The sequence below is a fragment of the Miniopterus schreibersii genome, assembly GCF_964146895.1.
Source record: "Miniopterus schreibersii genome assembly, chromosome: 1".
NCBI lineage: Eukaryota > Metazoa > Chordata > Mammalia > Chiroptera > Miniopteridae > Miniopterus > Miniopterus schreibersii.
Window position 1 is genome coordinate 128161423 of NC_138101.1, and position 23538 is coordinate 128184960.

At 36.4% G+C, this 23538-nt stretch overlaps 1 protein-coding gene across 4 annotated transcripts in view; it reads right to left on the reverse strand.

The window, feature by feature from the left end:
• G2E3 (G2/M-phase specific E3 ubiquitin protein ligase) overlaps window positions 1–23538 on the reverse strand; it is a 65545-nt gene that overhangs the window by 34278 nt on the left and 7729 nt on the right. For 3 of the 4 annotated variants that reach the window (XM_081129040.1, XM_081129042.1, XM_081129043.1), the window contains exons 2-4: window positions 10927–10967; window positions 3232–3329; window positions 929–1030 (exon numbers count right to left, since the gene is read on the reverse strand). In XM_081129040.1, coding sequence (XP_080985166.1) covers window positions 929–1030; window positions 3232–3329; window positions 10927–10963 — 237 coding nt within the window. In that variant the 5' untranslated portion in view covers window positions 10964–10967. The remainder of the gene's footprint in view (window positions 1–928; window positions 1031–3231; window positions 3330–10926; window positions 10968–23538) is intronic. The other variant, XM_081129041.1, reaches the window with a different exon arrangement.

Genomic DNA, 23538 nt, shown 5'->3' on the forward strand with positions numbered 1-23538 from the left:
CATAGATACACCACTGATAACCTTTCTCTCAATGTGTTCCCTGGTGCTCTAGAGCATCTACTTTACCATGAAGTCCACAGCATCCTCAACATCTTAAAAAATAATTGCCTCCATTTCTTTTCCTTAACTAAAATAAAGGTCTCTACACACTTCCCTTATAGAATGTCTTGAATGAAGCTGTTTCCCAATCCTCCTTAAGTTCCACATTTGCCAAGGGGTATAAGTGGGATACGGACAGGGAGAGGAAGGGGGGCAAACAGAACATTATTTTAATTATCTGTTGCAGGTTGTAGGCCACTACTGCATCTTCATATTTAACCTTCTCATTCTCTCACTTTCATTATTTCTACTCAGACCACATGAAGACCTGCAGTCCTTTTCTTGTACATCATCTTGTAGTTATCACACAGTAGATTCACATATTATAATGAAATGAATGAGTTAAAGTTTAGAATACTTACCTTGGAGAACAGAAGGCACTGAACACAAGCACATAGAAGGGCCACAAAAAGTGTGGAGATCATAAATTATTGGTCTACACAGTTGTGTAATTTTTACTTTAACCCATCATTCGAACCCAGCAACTGAGGTATAAGAATGAAAAGTGAGTGGCTGGACTGAAGTTTAAAGAACAGCAAAGTAGAAGTATGTTCATAATTCTGATGGTAGGTGTGGGCGAAATGATGAGTCAGTGGGAATAAGATAAGGAAGTGAAATCAATACTGTCACCTATATCATCCAGGGGCGGTTAAGCTCTCTTTCATTTGCAAAAATACAAATGTTCTAAAATTCACCATATTTGACAAAAGTAATCACTGGAACACAAAATCAAAGTCCTACAAATATCTAATGGAGAAACTGATAAAGACTTCCCTAGTATTGACAACATTTACAGTATTTGGTGTAGGGAGTAAAATAATTTACTTACCAGTTTAGAAGCTCTATTCACTTCTTTTCTTATGTCTTCTATTAGAAAACCATAAACTCCTTCTTCTTCTTTACCTCTCTGCCAAATTCCACTTGACATCAACTATGAATATATTCTCCATTAGAAAATAAACTCTAAAAAACTAGTTTGGAGTAAAAAATATGTATCTATAATATTTTAATTTAAAATAGACATAAAACAACTCAAATTTCAAGCACCTCTTACATATTTTTCATGATTGAAGTTATTTTTCATGATTGAAGTTAAGAGGCTACTCACATTCTTTAATTTGAAAGACAGTGTATATTAATAATTTGAATAACCAAACTGGTTTCTAAAGTATTTCAGGAAATAACAGACAAAGGAAGGAAGAAAAACAAAAAATACCTATAATTAAGCTTTAGGGGGAAAAAGTGGTAAATCTGAAAGGTGTAAAAGTAATAACAGTAAATACTACAGAGATGATACAGATTATTAGTGATATTTCAGGCTAACTGTAAATCTAGCTGTATTCTGAATCATAAAAAGCATAACACAGAGAAACCTATTGAATTGTAATTAACGTGTTTAAATTTTTAAAAATCTGATTTTTAATTTCATTTTAAGTATGTTAAAGGAGCATGAATCAAGAAAAAGCATGGGACTGTGAATAAGAAATTCTGGCTTGCAACCAGGCTCTGTGTCAAACTTTCTGGACCCCTAGGCAAGTAATTTAATGTCTCTGACCTTAAACATAAAAAAACAACACTGGACTAGGTTACCTCTAAGTATCTTTCAGCTCTAACATTCCATTGCCATTTGTAACATTACTATACGTTCCTGTTCACATTGAAACAGAATCTTATAAGTGTTGAGCCTTGGGTCAGTATCTTCTTGAATTATTACACTCATTAATAAAAGAATATAAAAAAATTTAATGTGATCAGCTTAAATATATTAAATAATTCAAAAACACTTCAAATGTGTGAGTAAAGAGGCTTATTTTAATTTAATCAGTATAATATATCCAAAAGAAAACCAAGTAAAATACATTACTTAAGAATTAGTTATGAAAAAAATCCCACTGACTAATAAAATAGCTCTCCTAATTCTACATAAAAAGTGAAATAAATTCTTAGAAAAAAGAAAAAGTTTCCTTGTGTGAAGCAAAATATAATAAACCCCAACTTACAAATTTGGAATGCCAATTTCATGTTTCCTTAAGTCTTGGTACAAAGGAATTAGGTTCTTAGACCCGTCTACAAGTCTACTTAAACCACTGGGTAACTGAGACACAAAACGGTAGTCTTAGAGAACCACTAAGAAATATGTTAGATGTTTTTTCAAGGAAGCATCTAAAGAGTTTTAACATGGATACTATGGTGGGTATAAAAAAATATGTCCACAAATTGGTTGATACTTTTTCCTTTAAGAGGTGGGGCCTAATTCCCTTTCCCATGAGCTAGACTTAATGACTGGCTTTTAACAAACAGCATAAAGCAAAAGTGACAGTGGTATGAGACCATAAAGACGTCATATGATTCCATCTTGGTCTGTTTGTCTGTCTGTCTATCATCTATCTATCTATCTATCTATCTATCTATCTATCTATCTATCTATCTATCTATCTATCATCTATCTACCTACCTACCTACCTACCTACCTACCATCTATCATCATCTATCTATCCCTATCTTTTTCATCACTTGCTCTGCGAGAAGCCAGATTCTATGCTGTGAACAGCTCTATGGAGGTATCCATATAATAAGAACTTAAGACACAGATTCAGTGAGGTGAGAAACTGGTGGAGGGAAGGGGAAACAAATAAGAGACTAATTTTCAGTATAAAATCACTTTTTTCCCTTTTGAGTGGCCCACCATAAATTAACCTATTTCCTTTTCTACAAATATTTATTACCTCTAGTCAGAACTTTTCTTTCCAGATATGTGAAATAAAATGCTTTTCTTCTACTCCCCCAATCTACAAACAACTCTTTTATGAGATTTATCACTAGCAATAATGAAAACAAGAAAGTGGTAAAAAAGAACAACTCCCTTAGAGACCGAATCATTTTCTCCTTTTTTCAATTAGGCCCTAAAAGGTTAGACAAAAATAAATAGGTAATAATGACAGGTCTTTATAAGTGCCAAATAATTTCAGAATCTTAGAATTTGATAAATGAAAATCTTATTTTTACATATAGGCAAAACGAGATCTAGAGAAGTTAAATGACTTATCCAATTCTCAGAAACCAGTCATCAGGATCTAATTCTCTTCTTTAGAAAAATATCAAGTTTCTAAGATTTAATTACAAAATACTCACCAAACAATAGTAATGTACAGTGAGATTCCATTTTTCATTAGTTTTCTTTTCTCCATATTTATTAGGACAATCATCATTTTTCCGACAGAAAACACAAGCTGATAGTGAAAAAGTAAATAGATACAAGAAACATTTTGTAAATTTTCAAAGAAAACCCTATGGAATTAGCACTTCTATCAACTGCTGTGTTTAATTCTTTCTGCATGAGCAAATCATGTTATATTGTTATCAGTAATTTAAAATTTCCAACGCCTACTTCTAAAAAATAATGTGACTTTATATTTTACTCATTAATCTTTAATGATGAATTCCAATGTATAGTTAAAACGGCAACTTGCAGGGTAACACCACTGAAAACAATGGATTAGGAGTCTTCAAAACTCCATTAAGGCAACGATTTTAAGCTGCCAAAAACTGTCAGAATCAAATTTTCAGAAACTCTGAAATCTAATTTAAAAACTGACAATCAGGAGAATGCTTTAAAAAGAAACAAGTTGCTATTCTGATGAGAACTTTATGGCATTTTAACATACCCACTACCTACCACCTCCCAATCTCCAGCTGGGCAATGGCCTTAGGTATGATGGCCCATGTTCCTGGTGTGGATTGTCCAAGAGGAGGTAATATGGACTTTATTCTCAAAGAAATGTGACTGTTTTGACCTGTGTGGTGGCTCCCTGAGGGACAGGCTCAGACGCTTGTTCTTGTTTTGCCTACCTCAGAACTTTCTCAGGGCCGGAGTCTGACCATTTGTCAAAAGCAGTTAGAAAAATATACTAGCTGCAGCAGCTTGAACCAAAGGATAACAGACAGGGCAAGCAGGTGACAGGCTAAAACGCTTAGGAGAGAAGAGGCTGGGAACGAGGGGGGTGGGGATACATGGGGAAATAACGGCTTTGAAAAATTCCCACATATAATGGAATCTAGAAGGAATTCTCAGAGCTGGGTACATACTCAGGAAGGACCCCAGAAACTATACGCTTTCACCTCTGGCTGATCTTGAGGTTCATGAAAGTCTATATAAAAAGTCTTAATTTTAACCTTAAAGAACTAGGAAGAAAAAAAAAAAAAGAAAAAAGAGTAAACTAAACCCAAAGCTAGCACAAGGGAGGAAATAATAAACATTAGAGCAGAGATAAATGGAAGAGAGAATAGAAAACAATAGAAAGAATAAAAAAATTAAAGTTGGTTCTTTGAAAAGGTCAACAGAACTTTAGACTGTCATAGAGAAAAAGAGAAAAACCTTTAGACTGACCTAAAAAAAAAAAAAAAAAAAAAAGAGAAGACTCAAAACTTATGATAAAGATACAGAAATGAAAACACTGTGGTATTGGCATAAGGAGAGACATATAGACCAACGGAAAAGAAGAGTCCAGAAATAAACCCATATATCTAAGGTCAATTAATTTTGAACAAGGATGTTAAGATCATTCCATGGGAAAAGAATAGTCTCTTCAACAAATGGTGCTGGCTGGCCCTGGCTGGGTAGCTCAATTGGTTAGGGCATTGTTCTAATACACCAAGGTTTCAGATTCGATCCTTGGTCAGGGCACATACAAGAAGCAACCAATGAAACAGTAAGTAAGTGGAACAACAAATCGACATTTCTCTCTCTTCCTCTCTCCCTCCCTCTCCAGAAATCAATCAATAAAATTTTTTAAAAAATGGTGCTGGAAAATAAATAAATAAATAAATGGTGCTGGGACAACTGGATAGTCACATGCAAGATAATAAAATCAAAGCCCTACCTCACACCATATACAAAAATTAACCCAAAACAGATCAAAGACCTAAATGTAAAACCCAAAACTATAAAACTCTTAGAAGAAAATATAGAGGTAAATCTTCATAACCTTGAATTTGGCAATAGTTTCTTAGATCAAGACACTAAAAGCAAAAGTAATAAAATAAAAAAATAGAGAAATTGAACTTCACCAAAGCTTAAAATATTTGTGTATCAAAGGACAGTAACAAGAGAGTAAATAAAAGAAAATATATTTGGAAGTCATATACCTGTTAAGTCCAGTGTCTAGAATGTATAAGTGAGTCTTACAACTCAACAACAAAAATATAACCCAATTTTATGCCTTAGCTGGTTTAGCTCAGTGGTTATAGCGTTGCCTGCGGACTGAAGGGTCCCGGGTTTGATTCGGGTCAAGGGCATGTACCTCCGTCGCAGACTCAATCCTCAGGTCGGGGCTCAAGCGGAAAGCAACCAATCAATGTGAGCATCAGTGTTTCTCTCTCTCTCTTTCTCTCTCCCTTCCTCTCTCTGAAAAGCAATAGGAAAAAAAAAATCCTTGGGTGAGGATTAAAAAAAACCCAAAAAAGCAAAAAAATCCCCCCAATTTTAAAATGGGGCAAAAGATCTGAATAGACAATTCTCCAAGGAAGCTATATACTCAATAAGCATATTAAAAGATGCTTAATATCATTAGTCATTAAGGAAATGCAAATCAAAACCACAATGAGCCCGGCCGGGTGTGGCTCAGCGGTTCAGAGTCAACCTAGGATCCAGGCGATCGGGGTTCGATTCCCGGTCAGGGCACATGCCCGGGTTGTGGGCTTGATCAATGACTCTCTCATCATTGATGTTTCTCTCTCTCTCTCTCCCTCTCCTTTCCTCTCTCTGAAATCAATAAAGATATATTTTAAAAAAACCACAATGAGTTGCCACTCCACACCCACTAGGATGGTTATAATAAAAATATAGTAACATTTATAATAACAATTAACAGATAATAACAAATGTTTGGAAGGCTGTGGAGAAACAGGAACCCTCTTATACTGCTAGTATAAATGTAAAATAGTAACAGCTACTTTGAAAAATAGTCTGAAAGTTCCTCAAAAAGTTAAACACAGTTACTATATGACACAATTCCACTCCTAGGTATACATGCCAAAGAAATAAAAATAGATATTCAAACGAATACTTGTATACTCATGTTCACAGCAGCACTGTTCACAATAGCCAAAAAAAGGAAACAAGCCAAATGTTCATCAATGGATGGATGAATAGAAAAATATAGTCTATCCATACAATGGATTATTCAGCTATAAAAAGGAATGAAGTACTGATACATACAACAACTTGAATAAGTCTTGAAACATTATGCTAAGTGAAAGAAGCCAAGTACAAACAGTTATATATATTATTTCATTTATATAATAGATTACATTATCCAGAACAGGTATATCACACAGATAAACAAAAAGCAGTCTGGCAGTTTCTAGGGGCTGAGGACAGGGGAAATGAGAAGTGACTACCTAATGGGAATAGAGTTTCCTTTGAGGGTGACAATTTTTTGGAACTAGATAGTGATGCTTGCACAATATGGCACATATACTAAATGCCACCAAATCGTACACTTCAAAATAGTTAAAATGGTGAATTTTATATTATGTGCATTTTACCACAGTAATAATAACTTTAGAAAAAAAGTTTGACCCCAGCTGGGCGTGGCTCAGTGGTTGAGCGTCGACCTAGGATCCGGGCGATCGGGGTTCGATACCTGGTCAGGGCACATACCCGGGCTGCGGGCTCGATCAATGACTCTCTCATCATTGATGTTTCTGTCTCTCTCTCTCCTTCTTTCCTCTCTCTGAAATCAATAAAAATATATTTAAAAAAAAGAAAAAAGGTTTGAGAAGCTCAGCTCTAAACCAGAGCAATTTTAAAGTGCTCACTCATGCTACCGTGTGCACTCTTTCTGGCTCCTGAGGAGGTCTAGACAGAAACTGAGGGTCCCAGCAGAGCCATACCGAATCTTCCGTGTCTGCATGACCAGCTTATGCTTTACTAGACTTCATAACTCTCCAAGCCACATACAGGAAGAGCCTTATACACAGCAAGTTTGTTGATGAAGCATACAAATAATGCTACACAGCCATGAACTACCACTATAATCAACAATATGGATGAATCTCATGAACATAAGGATGGGCAAAAGAAGATTTCAGGTCACATATTACTCCTGGGGAGGAGAATGAGGATAGCAACAACAAAGAGGACTTCTGGGTGGTCTCTATTCTTCTTGTTCTAGATGGTGGTTACACAGGATGACCCCAATTATTACCCTGAGGCGTTTGTAATTTATTTGGGGCTCAAAGAGGACGCAATGAAGACTTTTGAATTGGCAGTGGAGTGACCAACGATGTGCTGAACAAAGGAGAAAGTCCACAAGAATCTAGAACTGAGATAAAAGAGACCCACAAATGGTCAAAAAGGAAATGAAGAGGAACTATGTAACTATAAGATGGTGCTGCTGTCAAGCCATTTTATTAATGTGTCTTGATATAACAGTCTTATCCAAACTTCCAAGTACCTCATGAAAATGTCTCAAAACAGAGCAAAATTGTTCTACGTGACACTATTGGAAATAAGAGTGAGCCAAATCTAGCTATCATCTGTGCCCATGTGATGTCCTGTCATCTTTTATATGCATGACTTTGGATAAAATATGAGCTAGAGTTAATAATTTTGTTATCATTATACTGCATTTCTCAAATGTACATGCAATATAACTTTTTAATATGAGATACCAGACACCTATCTGCAATGATGGGTGGGGGAAAAAAATGAGGGTTTAATATCCTCAGCAATTCAGGGAGGGTCCAAAATCCAACATCTATATTTCCACCATCACATATGTTGAAACCACCATGACAATGCTGTCATTCTCCTTCGTGAGACCGAGGCAAGATGGCAGGCTCTAAATAATGCATAAGCTAACAACATTCCTACTCATATTCCTTTCAAAAAATGGTGAAGTGTCTCTTATAGTCCACAAAGAATTGAAATCATATGGTGAATCTAATTGTTTTCAGGAGGAGCTCTTGACACAAGCTGCAGGTTCTTCAATTCACCCACATCAAGAATACAGACTGCCACAGTGTCCAGAGAGCCTCCCAGCTGCATTTTCCCAAGGCTGAAAGAATCCACACCAGCTTAAAATCCTGTCTCTACCTCTTACTCACCAATTAGCATGTCCCTCACCCACTTCATTCCTTTCCTACAAAGTCAGGTTAATATTTTACATAAGTCAACAGTGATGTCAGAGATATGCACAACTCTTTCCTTTACCTCTGAATACAGATCTCAGCCTAAATAGACTGAAAACAGAACAAGAAATATAACCAAATATAACCAAAGTGTAAATTCGCCCTAGCCCTCAATTACTGGGACACAAAGATGCACACTGCCATTTCCATGTTTCTCCAAGAGTAGGACCAGAGAAAATCTAGCGAGGAAGATGGTGTGGTGGGAAGAAACAGGCACTGCCCCAGCATAAGTAGTCTTCCCCTTTCCTCTCTTCTGTCTCTGGATCCTCCCTAGGCTTTCAACTTTCAAGATAAATTCTTCTAAGATCACCTTAACCCAAACATCTCACACTGCTCCTTGAATTCATAGCAACTCTAAGAGCAAAACTCTCCTCCATGAGATTTCTTATAGTTTTGCTTGGTTTTAGCCTTTATTGTGTGTATATGACTTACTTTCAGTACTATAAGGTAGGAAATGTGTAAGATCTCCAGGTAACTATCCACATTCCTTCCAGTGCACAGTACTGGTTTAAAAAAAATTTTTTTTTAAAGGCAAATTGTAGAGTCAGGGAGATGTGAGTTAAGACTCAGATTTATACTCTCAATGAGTAACCTTGCACAGATAACATAGACACTTTATGGCTGTTTCCTCCTCTTAAAAATGAGGACAACAGTACCTACCTCAAATTATGTCTTAATGAGGATTAAATGAGATAGTATATAGTAATATAATTAAAAGGGTGTGGCACATAGAACTGAATAAATGTTAGTATTATAATTATCAATCTTTTCTATCTCATGATGTTTACTTGTACAGAACATTTCTAATAACATACAAATAAAACAATGAGAAAATCACTAGCTGAAAAGACTCTGAGGATCTTAAGGTGGCAGATCAATAGATAGAAGGAGCCTGACTCTCTAAGTGACTGCATGGAGCAGAAACTCCCTGTCTGTCCCACTTCCCCTAACTAATCCACACTGGACTGTAACATGAGCACCTAATAAACTTTTACTGTGTTAAACCATTAAGACTTCAAGGTTTACCTATAACAGCAGCAGCTAGTCTTATTTACCTTAACTAATCAAGAATGGCTGTTATATGTCAAAAAGGTGCTGTATATTTGTTAACAGGCTAGTCACAAAATAGATTGTGGAAATGGAAACAAACAGCATGAGCTAAAATTTAATATTGTGAAATACCTCCCCTATATTTACCCTCCTCATGCCAGTTTAATGAGATAAGTCACAACTGAAAGCCCCTTCCTTCAATCTTTTAAGAGTTTAGCTCCCCTGCCTTTCCCATACAAAGTAACTGACCACATTAACTCCAGCAAATTGCCATTTGTTTATTGGACATCTTACAATGGCAGCTCCCACCTTAACTTCTTCATCCCCAGTGCCTATACTTCTACTGTAAGTGTGCATGCAGCTATCAAGAGAAAGAGAAACACAGGAATTAGCTTAGACTACAGAAAAGAAGTCCTCATGACGTATGCTTGAATGGAGGTGCATCTGCTATATACTGTGAGCCTGTGGCTTTCCACTTGTTCCCCTCCTCCCTCCATCCAGTATGAAGACCCTGAATGCAGGACAGGCTAGGTTTTAAGCATGTAGTTTTATAAGTAGATTTGTTTTTATTTGTACTTTGTTGTTTTTTAATTTTAATGTTTAAAATTCAGTAAAATTGTTCTGACTTCATTATACTTAACATCACCTTCTACTATAGCAAATGATACTGGTTGCATTATAATAATGAAACAAACACATTTATATATATATATACATACATATGTGTGTGTGTATGTGTGTGTGTATATATATATATATATATATAAACAATCTTAGCAAAATATTAAGTAGTAAAAGAATAGGTAGTATTTCTACTTGGCAAATTTATGAAGGTAGTCCATGAATTACTAAGTTTTAGAACTATTAGCATAGTTGAAAGAAGTCTGTAAATAAAATCAGGAAAGCAAAGGGAGGTTTAAGAACACAAATTTCCTTATCCCACATGATGTAGAGTCCACAGATACTCTCTATAAGTGATAGGCAAGGCACAGAGTTTTAAGTGTAATACGTTGAGAGGGAATAAAAAAATAAATCTATAAAAGGGTAGATAAGGGGAGGAGTGGTAGAAGAAGAGTATAAAATAAGTTTAATTTTCTCATTTTCCATGGTAGGAAGTCAATAAATACCGTTTAAGTTCAAGATATAAATGAAGGAAACAACAACTAAAAGCAAAGATCATCTATTTCAGGACACTGTTGTGAACATTCAGAGGTAACTTTTCCTTTTCCTGTTAAATTTTTATGTATTGTTTAAATTGTGCTCACATTTTTCCTTTTCTAAGGAAAATGTGAAAAAATTTATTTATTAAATAAATACTGTTTTATTCATGTACAAACTATACCTGATAAATATATATAAAGAATACAAATAAAATATGGCAAATTGTGTTCTTAAAGCAGGTTTTTGTTGAAATGAATACAACCAATATTGTACTTTAGTGTATGAATCTATGAAGCAAGCATGGATTAGGGAATTCATTTCTACTGTTTGAGTAGCATTATAAATAGACTTATTATAATAAAAAAATAAAATATCTTAATAATTTAAATTATATTTGAAAATATTTTAAGTACAGTTACTTACCGAGACTCTGTGAGTCACCTGGTTTATTTTCATTCATTTTTCTAGGAAAAATAAGAACATAAGATACAGCCATCTTAATTTCAAAGGTCTCAAATTACCCATTTTAAATTTAATCAATGCATAATTACAAATAAGTTGAATATTATTTTGTATTCTAGCACATGACTTCCTCACCTTTTATACAACTAAGACCAATAGATCTTAATGAGGTGAAGTCTGGGGACATTGTTAAAATTGGAGGGAATGTTTTTTAGTCATCAGAAGATTAAGATAACTACTTGTATTTAATGGAAAGAGGCCAGGATTTCAAGACATCCGGCAACGCACCCAACAGTCCTACACAACAAAGAACAGCCTAGACAAGTGATTTTCAACTTTTTTAATCTCATGGCACATAAAGCTAATTACTAAAATTCTGCGGCACACCAAAAAACAATATATTTTTCGTCAATCTGACAAAAAAATAGGTATAATTTTGATTCATTCACACCAACAGCTATTGTTGTCTTGGCTGTTGTCATTTATTAATTTGACAATCTAAGGGAGAAAAGGTCAGTGCACTGACTACATAGTCAAATATTGCATGTTTTAAAATTCTTGTGGCACACTGGTGTGCTACAGCATACTGGTTGAAAAATCACTAGTCTAGACTTTCAAATTTCAACTGGACATTCAAGTATGTTAAAACAAAACAAGCAAAAAAAGCCAGAACCTAAGCCCATTTTACACATAGTCTTTATCCCCTTCAACTTTAGGACAAAATGAGCATTTCCATTGTGCATAAATATCTTTTTCTTTTCTTGCTGTTTTAGGACAAAATGAATATTTCCAAACTACAACTCCTATGTAAAATCAAGGAAATTTGCATTTTATTTTTGTTCATAACTTTACCAAGATTTGTTTTTTGTTTAGGAGAGAAAAAAAATCACATCATCAATAGCAATGCCATTTATATTTGAGTAGCGTACAAAACAATCCTTCATCAAGCCATATCTGTGGCTGTTATATTCCCAAGGGTTCTATATAGAGCTGCAGGCATATGACTGCCACATCACATTCCAATTATAGTACAGTGCTCAACTGTTTACGTTCTCAAAGACATTGATCTCTCTCCTCACTCCCCACTAGTTAAAAAATAAAATTATTTATATTACTTAAATAAAATTTTTCTCACTATTCTCTAGTGCCAAAAGATCAAATGGAGAAAGAACATTTTAATAACATCAAAGTTTCACTTTTCCAGGATAGATGAACAGCCTACCTGAAATGCTATGAGATTCACATATAATGTGCTGGCTCTTGGAATTTAAATGGAAAAGAATAAATATAATGATGCTACTAGATAAACATAATCTCATTTTATAGCTGCAAAAAATCAATGCTCAGTGAGTTCACACAGCTCGGAAGAGGCAATAGACTAATCTATAACTGAGTAACTGTGTTACTTCACATGAAAATAATGAAAGAGCATAATAAATAACAAAATATTAATATAAAAGGAAGAACAAAACCCACAAATATTACTATCAAATTTCATCAGTGCTTTCTACAATTTAGAATTTATATTTCATACTGATTTTAAGAAATGAGTTTAAACATTGGTTTTCTCATATATCACTTTCATGCTTTCACAGACAGTCATAATCCAAGTCTTTTGAATCACTTTGACTCCAAGCCTTCAATATTTTCTGGCTCTTCCTTACAAAATCATCTGTGCCATCAAGATTGGTATTTCTTAAAAGAATCCATAAAACAATGGAAAAGGACCATGCTGAAAAGCCTCCAAATATCATTGGTCACAAGCTATTCATAAGAAAGATCTTCAAAGCCATCAAAACAGGAATGGAAAGGTTTTTCTACGTATGCTAATATCTAATAAGCATTTTATATAGTTTTTCAAAGTGTATTAATACCTACTATTCCACATGGACCAATGGAACAAGCCCAGAAATAGATTCACACTTTTCAGTGATTTGATTTTCAACAAAGGTACAGAAGCAATTCAATGGGAAAAAGAAGTTTTTTCAACAAATGGTGCTGGACAAACTAAATATCCATATGGAAAACAAATGAACATGGATCCATACTTCACACAATAAATAAAAATTAATTTCAAGTGGATCACAGGCCTAACTGTAAAAGCTAAAACTATAAAAGTTTTAAAATACATTGTACTTCATCAAAATCAAAAGCTTCCACTCATCAAAAGACTATTAAGAAAGCGATAAGCATGCCACAGACTGGGAGAAAATATTTGCAAAAAACGTGTCTAAGAAAGACTTGTACTCAGAAAACAAAGAACTCTTAAAACTCAACAATCCAACAGAGAGAGGGGCAAAAGACACGAACAGACACTTCATAAAGGAGAATATATGAATGGCCAATAAACACATGAAAAGATGCTCAACATCACTGGAAACTAGAATAAAATTAAAGCTACTATGAAAGACCACTTGATATCCACAAAAATGGCTAAGACTAAAAAGACTACAAACACCAAACATTAGAAAGGAGGTGAGGCAACTGGGGAACTCCCATAAATTGTTGATGGAAATGTAAAATTGGACAATCATTTTGAAAAGTTTTGGCAGTTTCTTAAAAGTTAAACATATACCCATGCATCTAGCCTCTGACACAGAAATTTCTCATTTAGATATATATCCAAGAGAAATAAAAACATAAGACAGGAAACTTTATACAAAAATATTAATTAGCAGCCTTCTTCTTTATATTTCAAAACTGAAAGAACACATAAAACCATCCACAAGAAAATGGATAAACAAATTGTAGTATATTGATAAAATACAAATACTACTTAGCAATGAAAAGGTAAGAAGTGCTGCAAAATGCTGTACAATACAGCTGACTCTCACAGATGATATGGTAAGTGAAAGAAACTACACACATTATTCCAATCATCTAAAGTTCTAGGACAGGCAAAATGATCAATCAATCCATCATGAAAAATATCAAAACAGTGCTTGTCTCTCAGGTGGGGAAATGACTGGAAAGCAATATAAGGAAAGTTTCTGAAATATCCTACTTTTGCTAGGAGGATATAAGTAAGCAACTTTGATAGAAGAATTGCCAACAGAGATACCAGAGCTACAAATAAGGGTTTTCTGAACCCAACATTCCTCCTCTTTCTCAATTTTGTAGTTTTCAAGGAAAACAACACCTCTACATCTACTTCACAGTCCAGACCTGATGTTGACCCCTTTACACACAGCCCTGGCTTTGCTCTGACCCTATGAAAATACTACTTCATTTAATTTCACCTAAGTGCCACCAAAATCCTATAAGAAATCTATTTTACCCTTTGGTGAGAAGCCCTGTGGTTCCTCTGGTCAGTAATTTCTTTCATTGCAATGAGTCAAAAAACCTAACTATCACATCACACTATAGGTTTATTACCTCTATCACTGGTGATTTTATTTAGCACAAAAGAATGATAAGGCAAATGTCACAAGACAAACAACTGGTTAATCTGGGTAAAATGTATATAAAAGTTCCTTATACTATTCTTTTAACATTTTTCTGTTTAAAATTCCATCAAAAAGTAAAAGTTAATCCCAAACTGGATGTTCTAAAGACATTATATAATTCATACTTTTGACCAGTTCAATTAGCCTTCTTTCCAATCCCCAGCATCTGAAATAAAACCTTTGTTTTTAAATACTGACAGATGATTGCTTTATTTCAAATAATCATTTTTAAAACAAAACTTCAGGGGAAAAAAGGACTATTCACATATTTCAGTTGGATTTTTATCATTTGTTTTCTTCCAGTATATGAATTTTAAGATGTCCTAAGTAGCAGGGAGAAAACAATGTTATGTAAGTATGTATCTCAATAACAGCCCAAGTCTTATCAACAGACTTAACATCATTAACAACTTAATGAGGCAATCAGAAAGCCACTGTCTAGGCGTATTCTTGTCCCTTCCACTGCTTACCTCCACTTGGTCTGCTGGTGATATTCAGTTTGAGTCTCCTCCCTTCAACAGGTGGAGCCTGATTTTCCTTTCCTTATGCTTAGGAGCTTGTTTCCACCAAAGCGCCTGGCAGAAATGACGTGTGACTATGTCATAAAAGGCATTGTGACTTTCATAGGTCACCTGCACTGGAGGAAGCTACACTAGTTGCCATGTCATAAAGGATTCTCAAGATGCTCTTTCAAGAGGTCCACTTGGCAAAGAACTGAGGCATTTACTCACAGCCTTGTGAGGGAGCCATTTTAGGAGTGAATCCTTCAGCCCCAATCAAGCCTTCATAGGACTGCAGACTTGCTGACAGTCTGGGAGCAACTTCCTGGGAAACCCTAGGCCAGAATTACACCACTAAGCTGCTTTCAAATTTCTGACCCAAAGAAACTGGCAGATAATGTTTATTGTTTCAAGTCACCAAGTTTTGGGGTGATTTGTTACACAACAATAGATAACTAATACAATAAAGTAAGCCAAATTTCCTCTCTTTGCACTGGGTAGCTATTCTAACAGTTTTTTGATGGGATCTTTAGGATTTTCAAGTTAGGTTATGTTATCTGCAAACACAATTTTACTTATTCGTTTTGGATTTGGATGCATTTTATTTGTTTTTCTTGCCTGACTGACCTGCTACGACTTCCAGTACTATGTTGAATAGGAGTGGTGAGAGTGCATACCCTTGTCTTCTTCCTGATTTTACAGGAAAAGCTTTCAACCTTTACCAGTGAGTATGATGATAGCTTGTCATGTATGGATGGCCTTTATTTTGTTGAAGCATGTTCCTTCTACACTCAATTTGTTGAGAATTTTTATCATGAAAGGATGTTGTTTTTTGTTAAATGTTTTTCCTGAATCTATTGAGATGGCTGATTTTTCTTTCACATTCTATTCTATCACATTTACTGATTTGCATGTTGAACCATCCTTGCATCCAGGGATAAATCCCACTCGATCATGATGTATGATCCTGTTATTTTAATTTTATTTATTTATTTTAATCCTCACCCAAGGATATTTTTTCCATTGCTTTTCAAAAAATGGGGGCAGGGCGAGGGAGAGAAACATTGATGTGAGAGAGACACAGACATATCAATTGGTTGCCCCCCGCATACTCCTGACCAGGGCTAGAGATCGAGCCTGTGGCCAGAATCAAACCCGGGACCCTTCATTCCATGGGCTGACACTAAATACTGAGCCAAAGTGGCTAGGGCTTGTATGATCCTTTTAATGTGCGGTTGAATTTGGTTTGTTAGTATTTTATTGAGAATTTTTATATCCATACTCATCAGGAATATTGGCCTGTAGTTTTCCTGTAGTGTCCTTACCTGGTTTTGGTATCAGGGAGTTGAACACAGACTTTAGAAAAGAAATTCAACATGGCCAACAAGCAAATGAAAGAAGGAATGCTGAAAAATTCACAAATCAATACTCTCCCAACACAGACGAGTGCAGGCCCACAAGGCTTCACTGGTGAATTCTATCAAGTATTTAAGAAGAACTGGCACCATTGTTTTTCAGACTGATCCAAAAAATAGAAGAGGAGGAAGAAGTTCTTAATTCAATCTATAAAGGCAGCATTACCTTGATACCAAAGCTAGACACATCACAGAAAAGCTACAGATCAGTACCCCTTATGAATACAAATGCAAAAATCCTCAAAAAAAACCCCAAACACCTGCAAACTGAATCTTTGTTAAGAGAACTACACACCAGGATAAAGTGGGGTTTATCACAGGAATGCTTGGGGGGGGGGGCGGGCAGTTCAACATATGAAGAAAATTAATCAATGTGATATATCACATTAACAAAATAAAAAAGTGACATGTTCATCTTGATTGATGCAGAAAAAACAATTGACAAAATCCAACATACTTGCATGACAAAAAACCTCAACAATCTAGGAATAGAAGGGAACTTCCTCAGCAGGATAAACAGCATCTATGAAAAATCCATAGTTAATATCATATTCAGTGGTGAAAGACTGAAAGCTTTCCACATAAAATCTGGAGCAAAAGAACCATGTCTACTCTCACCACTTTTATTCAACTTTGTACCAGAAGTTCTAGCTAGAACAATTAGGCAAGAAGGAAATAAAAGGCATCCAAATTGAAAGCAAGAATAGCTCTATTTGCAGAACACATGATATTATGTGTAAAATATCCTAATGAATTTGCAAAAAAACCCCAAAACATACTTATTAGATATTACAGATGTCAGCAGCATGGCAGCATGAGAAGGCCACCGAGTCTCTCCCCTTGAAGTTACGACAAGCTGGACAGCTATTGAATTAATAAAGGATTTCCTGCTCAACACACAAACATGTGTGAGAAACCCATGCATTGAGACTTCTGAAGGTGGGCATATGGAAGTGAACAGGGGCAAAAGGATGAGGAAAGGACAGAGACTAGAGCCATAGACTCAGTCTGGAGTTCTCCGCTACCCCAAAAGATGCAATAGCAGTAAACAGTTGGGGTGCAACCCCCACTGGGTAAACCAGAGGGGCAGAGACAGCAATCAGGCCTGTGAAGCTGGCACACATCAAGGCTGAGCCCAGGGTCAGTGGCAGAGAAGCAGTGCAAAGGGTGGCAGGAGTCAACAACCTGTCATTACTGGACAAAGGAATCTGCAGCCATGGGAGCTGTCCATCCTATCCTTCAATGGCTCCCCTGGCAATAAAATTCTCACTTGGAAGATCGTGAAAAGGCAGAAAAAACTTTCCAGTATAAGCGGTCTGTTCTCATTGCAGCTAAACCCACTAGAAAGAACAGAGCTGCAGATATGTAAACCCCTCCCACCCTCTACCTTTCCCCTAACCCTTGAGGTAGAACATGGTAGAGACAGCTGGATCAACTCACACAGAAAGTGGCTCTGCAGGTGCTTCTGGCTACAGGAAGGCAGCACAGGGAACACACTGGTCAGGTGACCCCATAGCCTGCCACTTCCCACCACAGAGGTAGTGCTACTCTGAGACTGAGGTGACCAGGTCATAAAGAGGATGCACATCTCCTTGAGATTTTTCCTTTTCTTTCTGAACTCCCTTCTTACCTTCAATTGACGGATTCATCTCTGGACACTTGTGGGAATGAAATATACATATATTTTTAAATCCTCACCCGAGGTTATGTTTTATTGATTTTTAGAGAGAGAAAAAGGGAGGAAAAGAGGGATGGAAGGAAGGAGGAAGGGCTAGAGGGGGAGAGAGCGAGAGAGAGAGACAGAAATTGATGTAAGAGAAACATTAATCAGCTACCTCCTGCACACACCCTGACCGGGAATGGAACCTGCAACCTAGGTATGTGCCCTGACCAGGAATCAAACCTGCCAACCTTTTGGTGTATGGGATGACGCTCCCAACTAAGCCACCCTGCCAGGGCATGAAGTATTTTAAGTATTTGACTCTTCACTGTTTAGCTAGTTGATACTAGAGGTCTTTCTTTTGTTTTTCAGTAGGTGCTAGTGAAACACAAGTTTTTATTTTCTGTTACCTGTACTACTGGGGCTTCCAGGGATCTCTGTGGGGCAGAAGATATTTGCAAGCAATACCTTCAAGAAGGGGTTAATATCCAAAATATAGCATAAGAACTCATACAGCCTTGGCTGGGTGGCCCAGTTGGTTGGTACATTGTCTTATACACTGAAAGGTAGAGGGTTTGATTCCTGGTCAGGGCACATACCTAGGTTACAGGTTCGATCCACAGCCGGGGCACTTTCCCCTCCCTCCCTCCCTCTCTCTTTCTCTCTCTCTCTCCCCCCACACACACACATGCCAGCAATAAAAAACATATCCTCAGGTGAGGATAAAAGGGAAAAAAATAAAAGCTAAGGAGTCTTTAAAAGAAAAAAAGAACTTATACAATTCAACAATAACAACAAAAACAGTCTAATCGATTAAAAAATGGGCAGAGGACCTGAACACTTTTCCCAAGAAGACATACAAATGACCAACAAATATATGAAAACAAGCTCAACTTCACTAACTTTAAGAGAAATGCAAATCAAAACCATAATGAGATGCCATCTCATACCTGTAGGAATGACTATTAGTAAAACAAGAAATTAACAAGTGTCGGAGAGCACGCGGAAAAAAAGAAACACTCATACAGTGCTGGAGGAAATGTAAATTGGTACACCCAATATGGAAAACAGTATGGAGGTTCCTCAAAAAATTAGGAATAGAGAGACCATATGATCCAGCAATACCTCTTCTGGGTATCTACCTGAAAATTTGGAAACACTTATAGGTAAAGATGTATGTACCCGTGTTCATTGCAACATTATTCACAGTAGCCGAGACATGAAAAGAACCTAAGTGTTATTTGAGGGATGAATGAATAAAGATACAGTACGTATATACAATGGGTACTACTCAGCCATAAGAAAGGATAAAATACTGCCATTTGTGACAATATGGATGGATCTTGAGAGTATCACGCAAAGGAAAATAAGTCAGACCAGAACCATACGATTTCACTCATATGTGGGATATAAAACAGACAGCAACAAGGGAACAAACAAAACAACAAACTCATTGACTCAGACAACAAAAGGGTGGTTACCAGAGGGGAAGGTAGGGTAAAGGGAGGATAAAGAGGGTAAAGGGAGTCAAGTATATGTGGTGAGACAGACACTAGACTTTGGGTGGTGAGCACAGGATGCAATATACAGATGATGTATTATAGAAAGGTATACTTGAAACATAATGTTATTAATCAATGCTACCCCAATAAATTTAATTTAAAAAAAACAGATCTAAAAAATAAATTCAGAACATTTGCAGGATATAAAATCAACATCCCATAATCATTTTTATTTCCATACAATAGCAAAGAACAATCCATAGAGAAAATTAAGAAATCAATTCCATTTATAATAGTACCAAAAGAACAAACTACTTAGGGATAAATGTAACCAAAGAGGTGGAAGATTTCTGCACTAAAAACCACTAAGAATTGCTAAAAGAAACTAAAGAACCCAAATATATGGAAAGACATTCTACGTTCATGGCTGAAATACTTAATACTGTTAAGAGGGAAATATTTCCCAAAGCAAACTATACATTCAATACAAGCCCTGTCAAAATCCAATGGCCATTTTTTGTAGAAATTGAAAACCTAACCCTAAAATTTATATGGAATTGCAAAGGATGCTGAATAGCCAAAACAATCCAAAACAAGAAAAGGTGAAGTATTCATACTTCTCGATTTGAAAACTTAATACAAAACTATATTAATTAAAACAGGATGGTACTGGCATAAATATAAACATATAGATTAACAGAAAAGAAGAGTTCAGAAATAAACTCACATATCTATGATCAATTAATTTTTAACAAGGGTGCCAAGACCACTGAATGGGGAAAAAATAGTCTTTTCAACAAGTAGTGCTGGGACAACTGGGTAACCATATGCAAAAGAATGAAGTAGCATCTCTGCCTTGCACTATATACAAAAATTAACTCAAAATGGATCAAAGATTTGATATGTAAGAGCTCAAACTATAAAAATCATAGAAGAAAATTAGGGTTATGTAAATCTTCACGACCTTGGGTTTGGCAATGATTTCTTATATATGACAAAAAAATCTTAAGCAACAAAAAAAAAAGAAACAAAAAATAAATTTAACTACACAATCAAGACAGTGAAAAGACAATCCACAAAAATGGGAAAAAATATTTGGAAATCATATACCTGGATAAGGATCTAGTACCAAGTATATATAAGAAATTCATACAAGTCAACAAAAAAAAAGACAATCCAATTTAAAAACAGGCAAAAGTCTGACTAGACATTTCTCCAAAGAAAATAATTAAATGGGAAAAGAGCATACAAAAAAATGCTCAACATTATTAGTCATCAGGGATACACAAACAAAAACCACGAATACCACCTGATGCCCACTAAGATGACTATAATTTTTTTAAAAGGTAAACAACAAGTTGACAAGGATATGGAGAAACTGGAACCTTCATACAGTGCTAATAATGAAAACGTCAAATGGTGCAGCTACTGTGGAAAATAGTTTGGCAGTTGCTCAATACATCAAACACAGAACTACTAAATCACTCAGCAATTACACTAAGTACTTAGCCAGAAGAATTGAGAACAGGTAATCAAAAACTTATATACATATGTTCATAACACAACTATTTACAATAGCTAAAAAATGGAGAAAACTCACCTATCAACTAATGAATAGGTTTAAAAAATGTGATATATTCATATAATGGAATATTATTCAGCTATAATAAGGAATGAAGTACATCTATGCCACAACATAGATGAACCTCAAAAACATGCTAAGTGAAATGAAGCAGATACAAAAGGTTACATACTGCCTAAACCCATTTATATGAAATATCCAGAATAGGTAAATCCATAGACACAGAAAGCAGATTTGTGGTTTCTAGGAACAGGGGAATGTGGAGTGACTGCCTAGTGGGTGTAAGATATCCTTTTGGGGTGATAAAATATTCGTAACTAGACAGAAGTGATGGTTACTCAACATTGTGAGTGTACTGTCACTGAATTGTACACTTTAAAATGGTTAATTTTATGAATATGAACTTTACTTTAATAAAAATGTTAAATATAAACATAAAATATGATGCAACCAAGAAAAACAAAGGTTTATGTCCACTGAACACAAATGTCCAAAGCTGCTTTATCTGTAATAGCCAAAAACTGTAAACCTAAATGCTCATCCAGACAATGGAAAAAACAAATTGTGGGATACTCATAAACTGGAATTACAACTAAAATATAGGAAAACTATCCTGCCTGGCCGACCGTGGCTCAACGGTTGAGCGTCGACCTAGGATCCAGTTGATCAAGGTTCGATTCCTGGTCAGGGCACATGCCTGGGTTGCAGGCTAGGCAGCCAATCAATGACTCTCTCATCACTGATGTTTCTCTCTCTCTCTCTCTCTCTTCCTCTCCTTTCTTCTCTCTGAAATCAATAAAGATATATTTAAAAAAAAACACAAAACACTATCCTGAATAATCGACTGCAACTGAAGATGAGCTGGAGGACACCCTCATAACCAAGGACCTAAAGTGGAGACTGCATAAAGACTGGTAAAAAATGCCGAGGTGTCAGAGGGCTGGCTGGGCTCCCACAGGCAGCAGCTGAAGGTCTGGAGGGATACCTCAGCTGTGGGGGGTTCCTACAGAGAACTCGAGTCAAAACCCCAAGCTGGACTCCCCAGCCTAGAGCACCAGAACTGAGAAAGGTACCCACATAACATCTGGCTATGAAAAGCAGCAGGGTTTCTGTCAGGGAGAGACGGCTGGAAATGCATGCACCCTCTTAAAGGTTCAACGCACAAAGTTCCGCGTGCAGCCACTCACGTCGGGGTATGGTGGAGGGAAGGCAGAGCGGACCAGAGCAGTATGAGGAGAAATCAGGGGGGCTAGCTAGGGGAATAGATCTCAGAGGGCACCCACCTGGACCCTAGTGCTGAGTCATTCCCCCATACAGCAAAGGACATTTTTCTCAGGCAGACATTTACCTTCCAAGCAGCTTTAGCTTGGGAGGGGAAGCAATTGTACCCCCCCCCCAACCCCGCTGGAAAACCTCTGGCCCCACCCCATGGAGTTCCTACGGCCTGAGGCTCATCAAGAGACTGAGTAACAGCCTCTGGGTGTTTTGAGTCTTTGCCTGATCTGCTTCTGGACCCAGGGCTTGGTAAAGCAGACGTTGGTGCACATCTTGGTCCTGTCCAAACACAAGCAGAGGAAACCAGAAGCTGTGAAGAGTGGAAAACTTCAAATAGGGTACTCAAGGTCAGTCACAAACAGCATCTGACAATGATCTGCACAAGAGACCATTCAAAAGACTGGGAGTCCTAGCAGATGTACCTACTACATCAAAACAAATCCAAACAGGAAGCCAAAATGGGGAGACAAAAACACAAGCCCCAAATGAAGAACAAAAGAATTCTCCAGAAGAAGAGGTAAATGAAATGAAGATAAGCAATCTATCAGATATAGAGTTCGGAATACTGATTGTAAAGATGCTCAACAGCATGAATAAAGATATAGACACTATGAAGGAAATTAAGAATGACTGTAGACATAAAAAAACAAAACAAAACACCGGAAGGAATGAATAACAAATTAGGGGAAGCTGAGGATCGCATCAGCAAATCAGAAGACAGGGTAGAAAAAAATTACTCAATCAGAGATCCAAAAAGAAAAAACAATAAAAAAAGGAGTTTAAGGGAGCTGTGGGACATGAAATGTAACAATATTCACATCATAGGAATGCCAGAAGAGGTCAAAAGTAAGCAAGGGTTAGAGAACCTGTTTGAAGAAATAACGGCAGAAAACTTCCCTAACCTGGTCAAAGAAAAAGTCACACAACTTCAGGAAGCACAGAGAGTCCCAAGCAAGAAGAACCCAAAGAGGCCCACACCCAAACACATCATAATTAAAATGCCAAAAATCCAAGACAAAGAGAGAATCTTAAAGGCAGCAAGAGAAAAGCAATCTGTTACCTACAAAAGAGCTCCCATAAGGCTGTCAGCTGACTTCTCATCAGAAACTCCACAGGCGAGAAAAGAATGGCATGAAGTACTCAAGGTAATGCAAAACAAGGATCTGAAACCAAAACTACTCTATTCAGTGAGG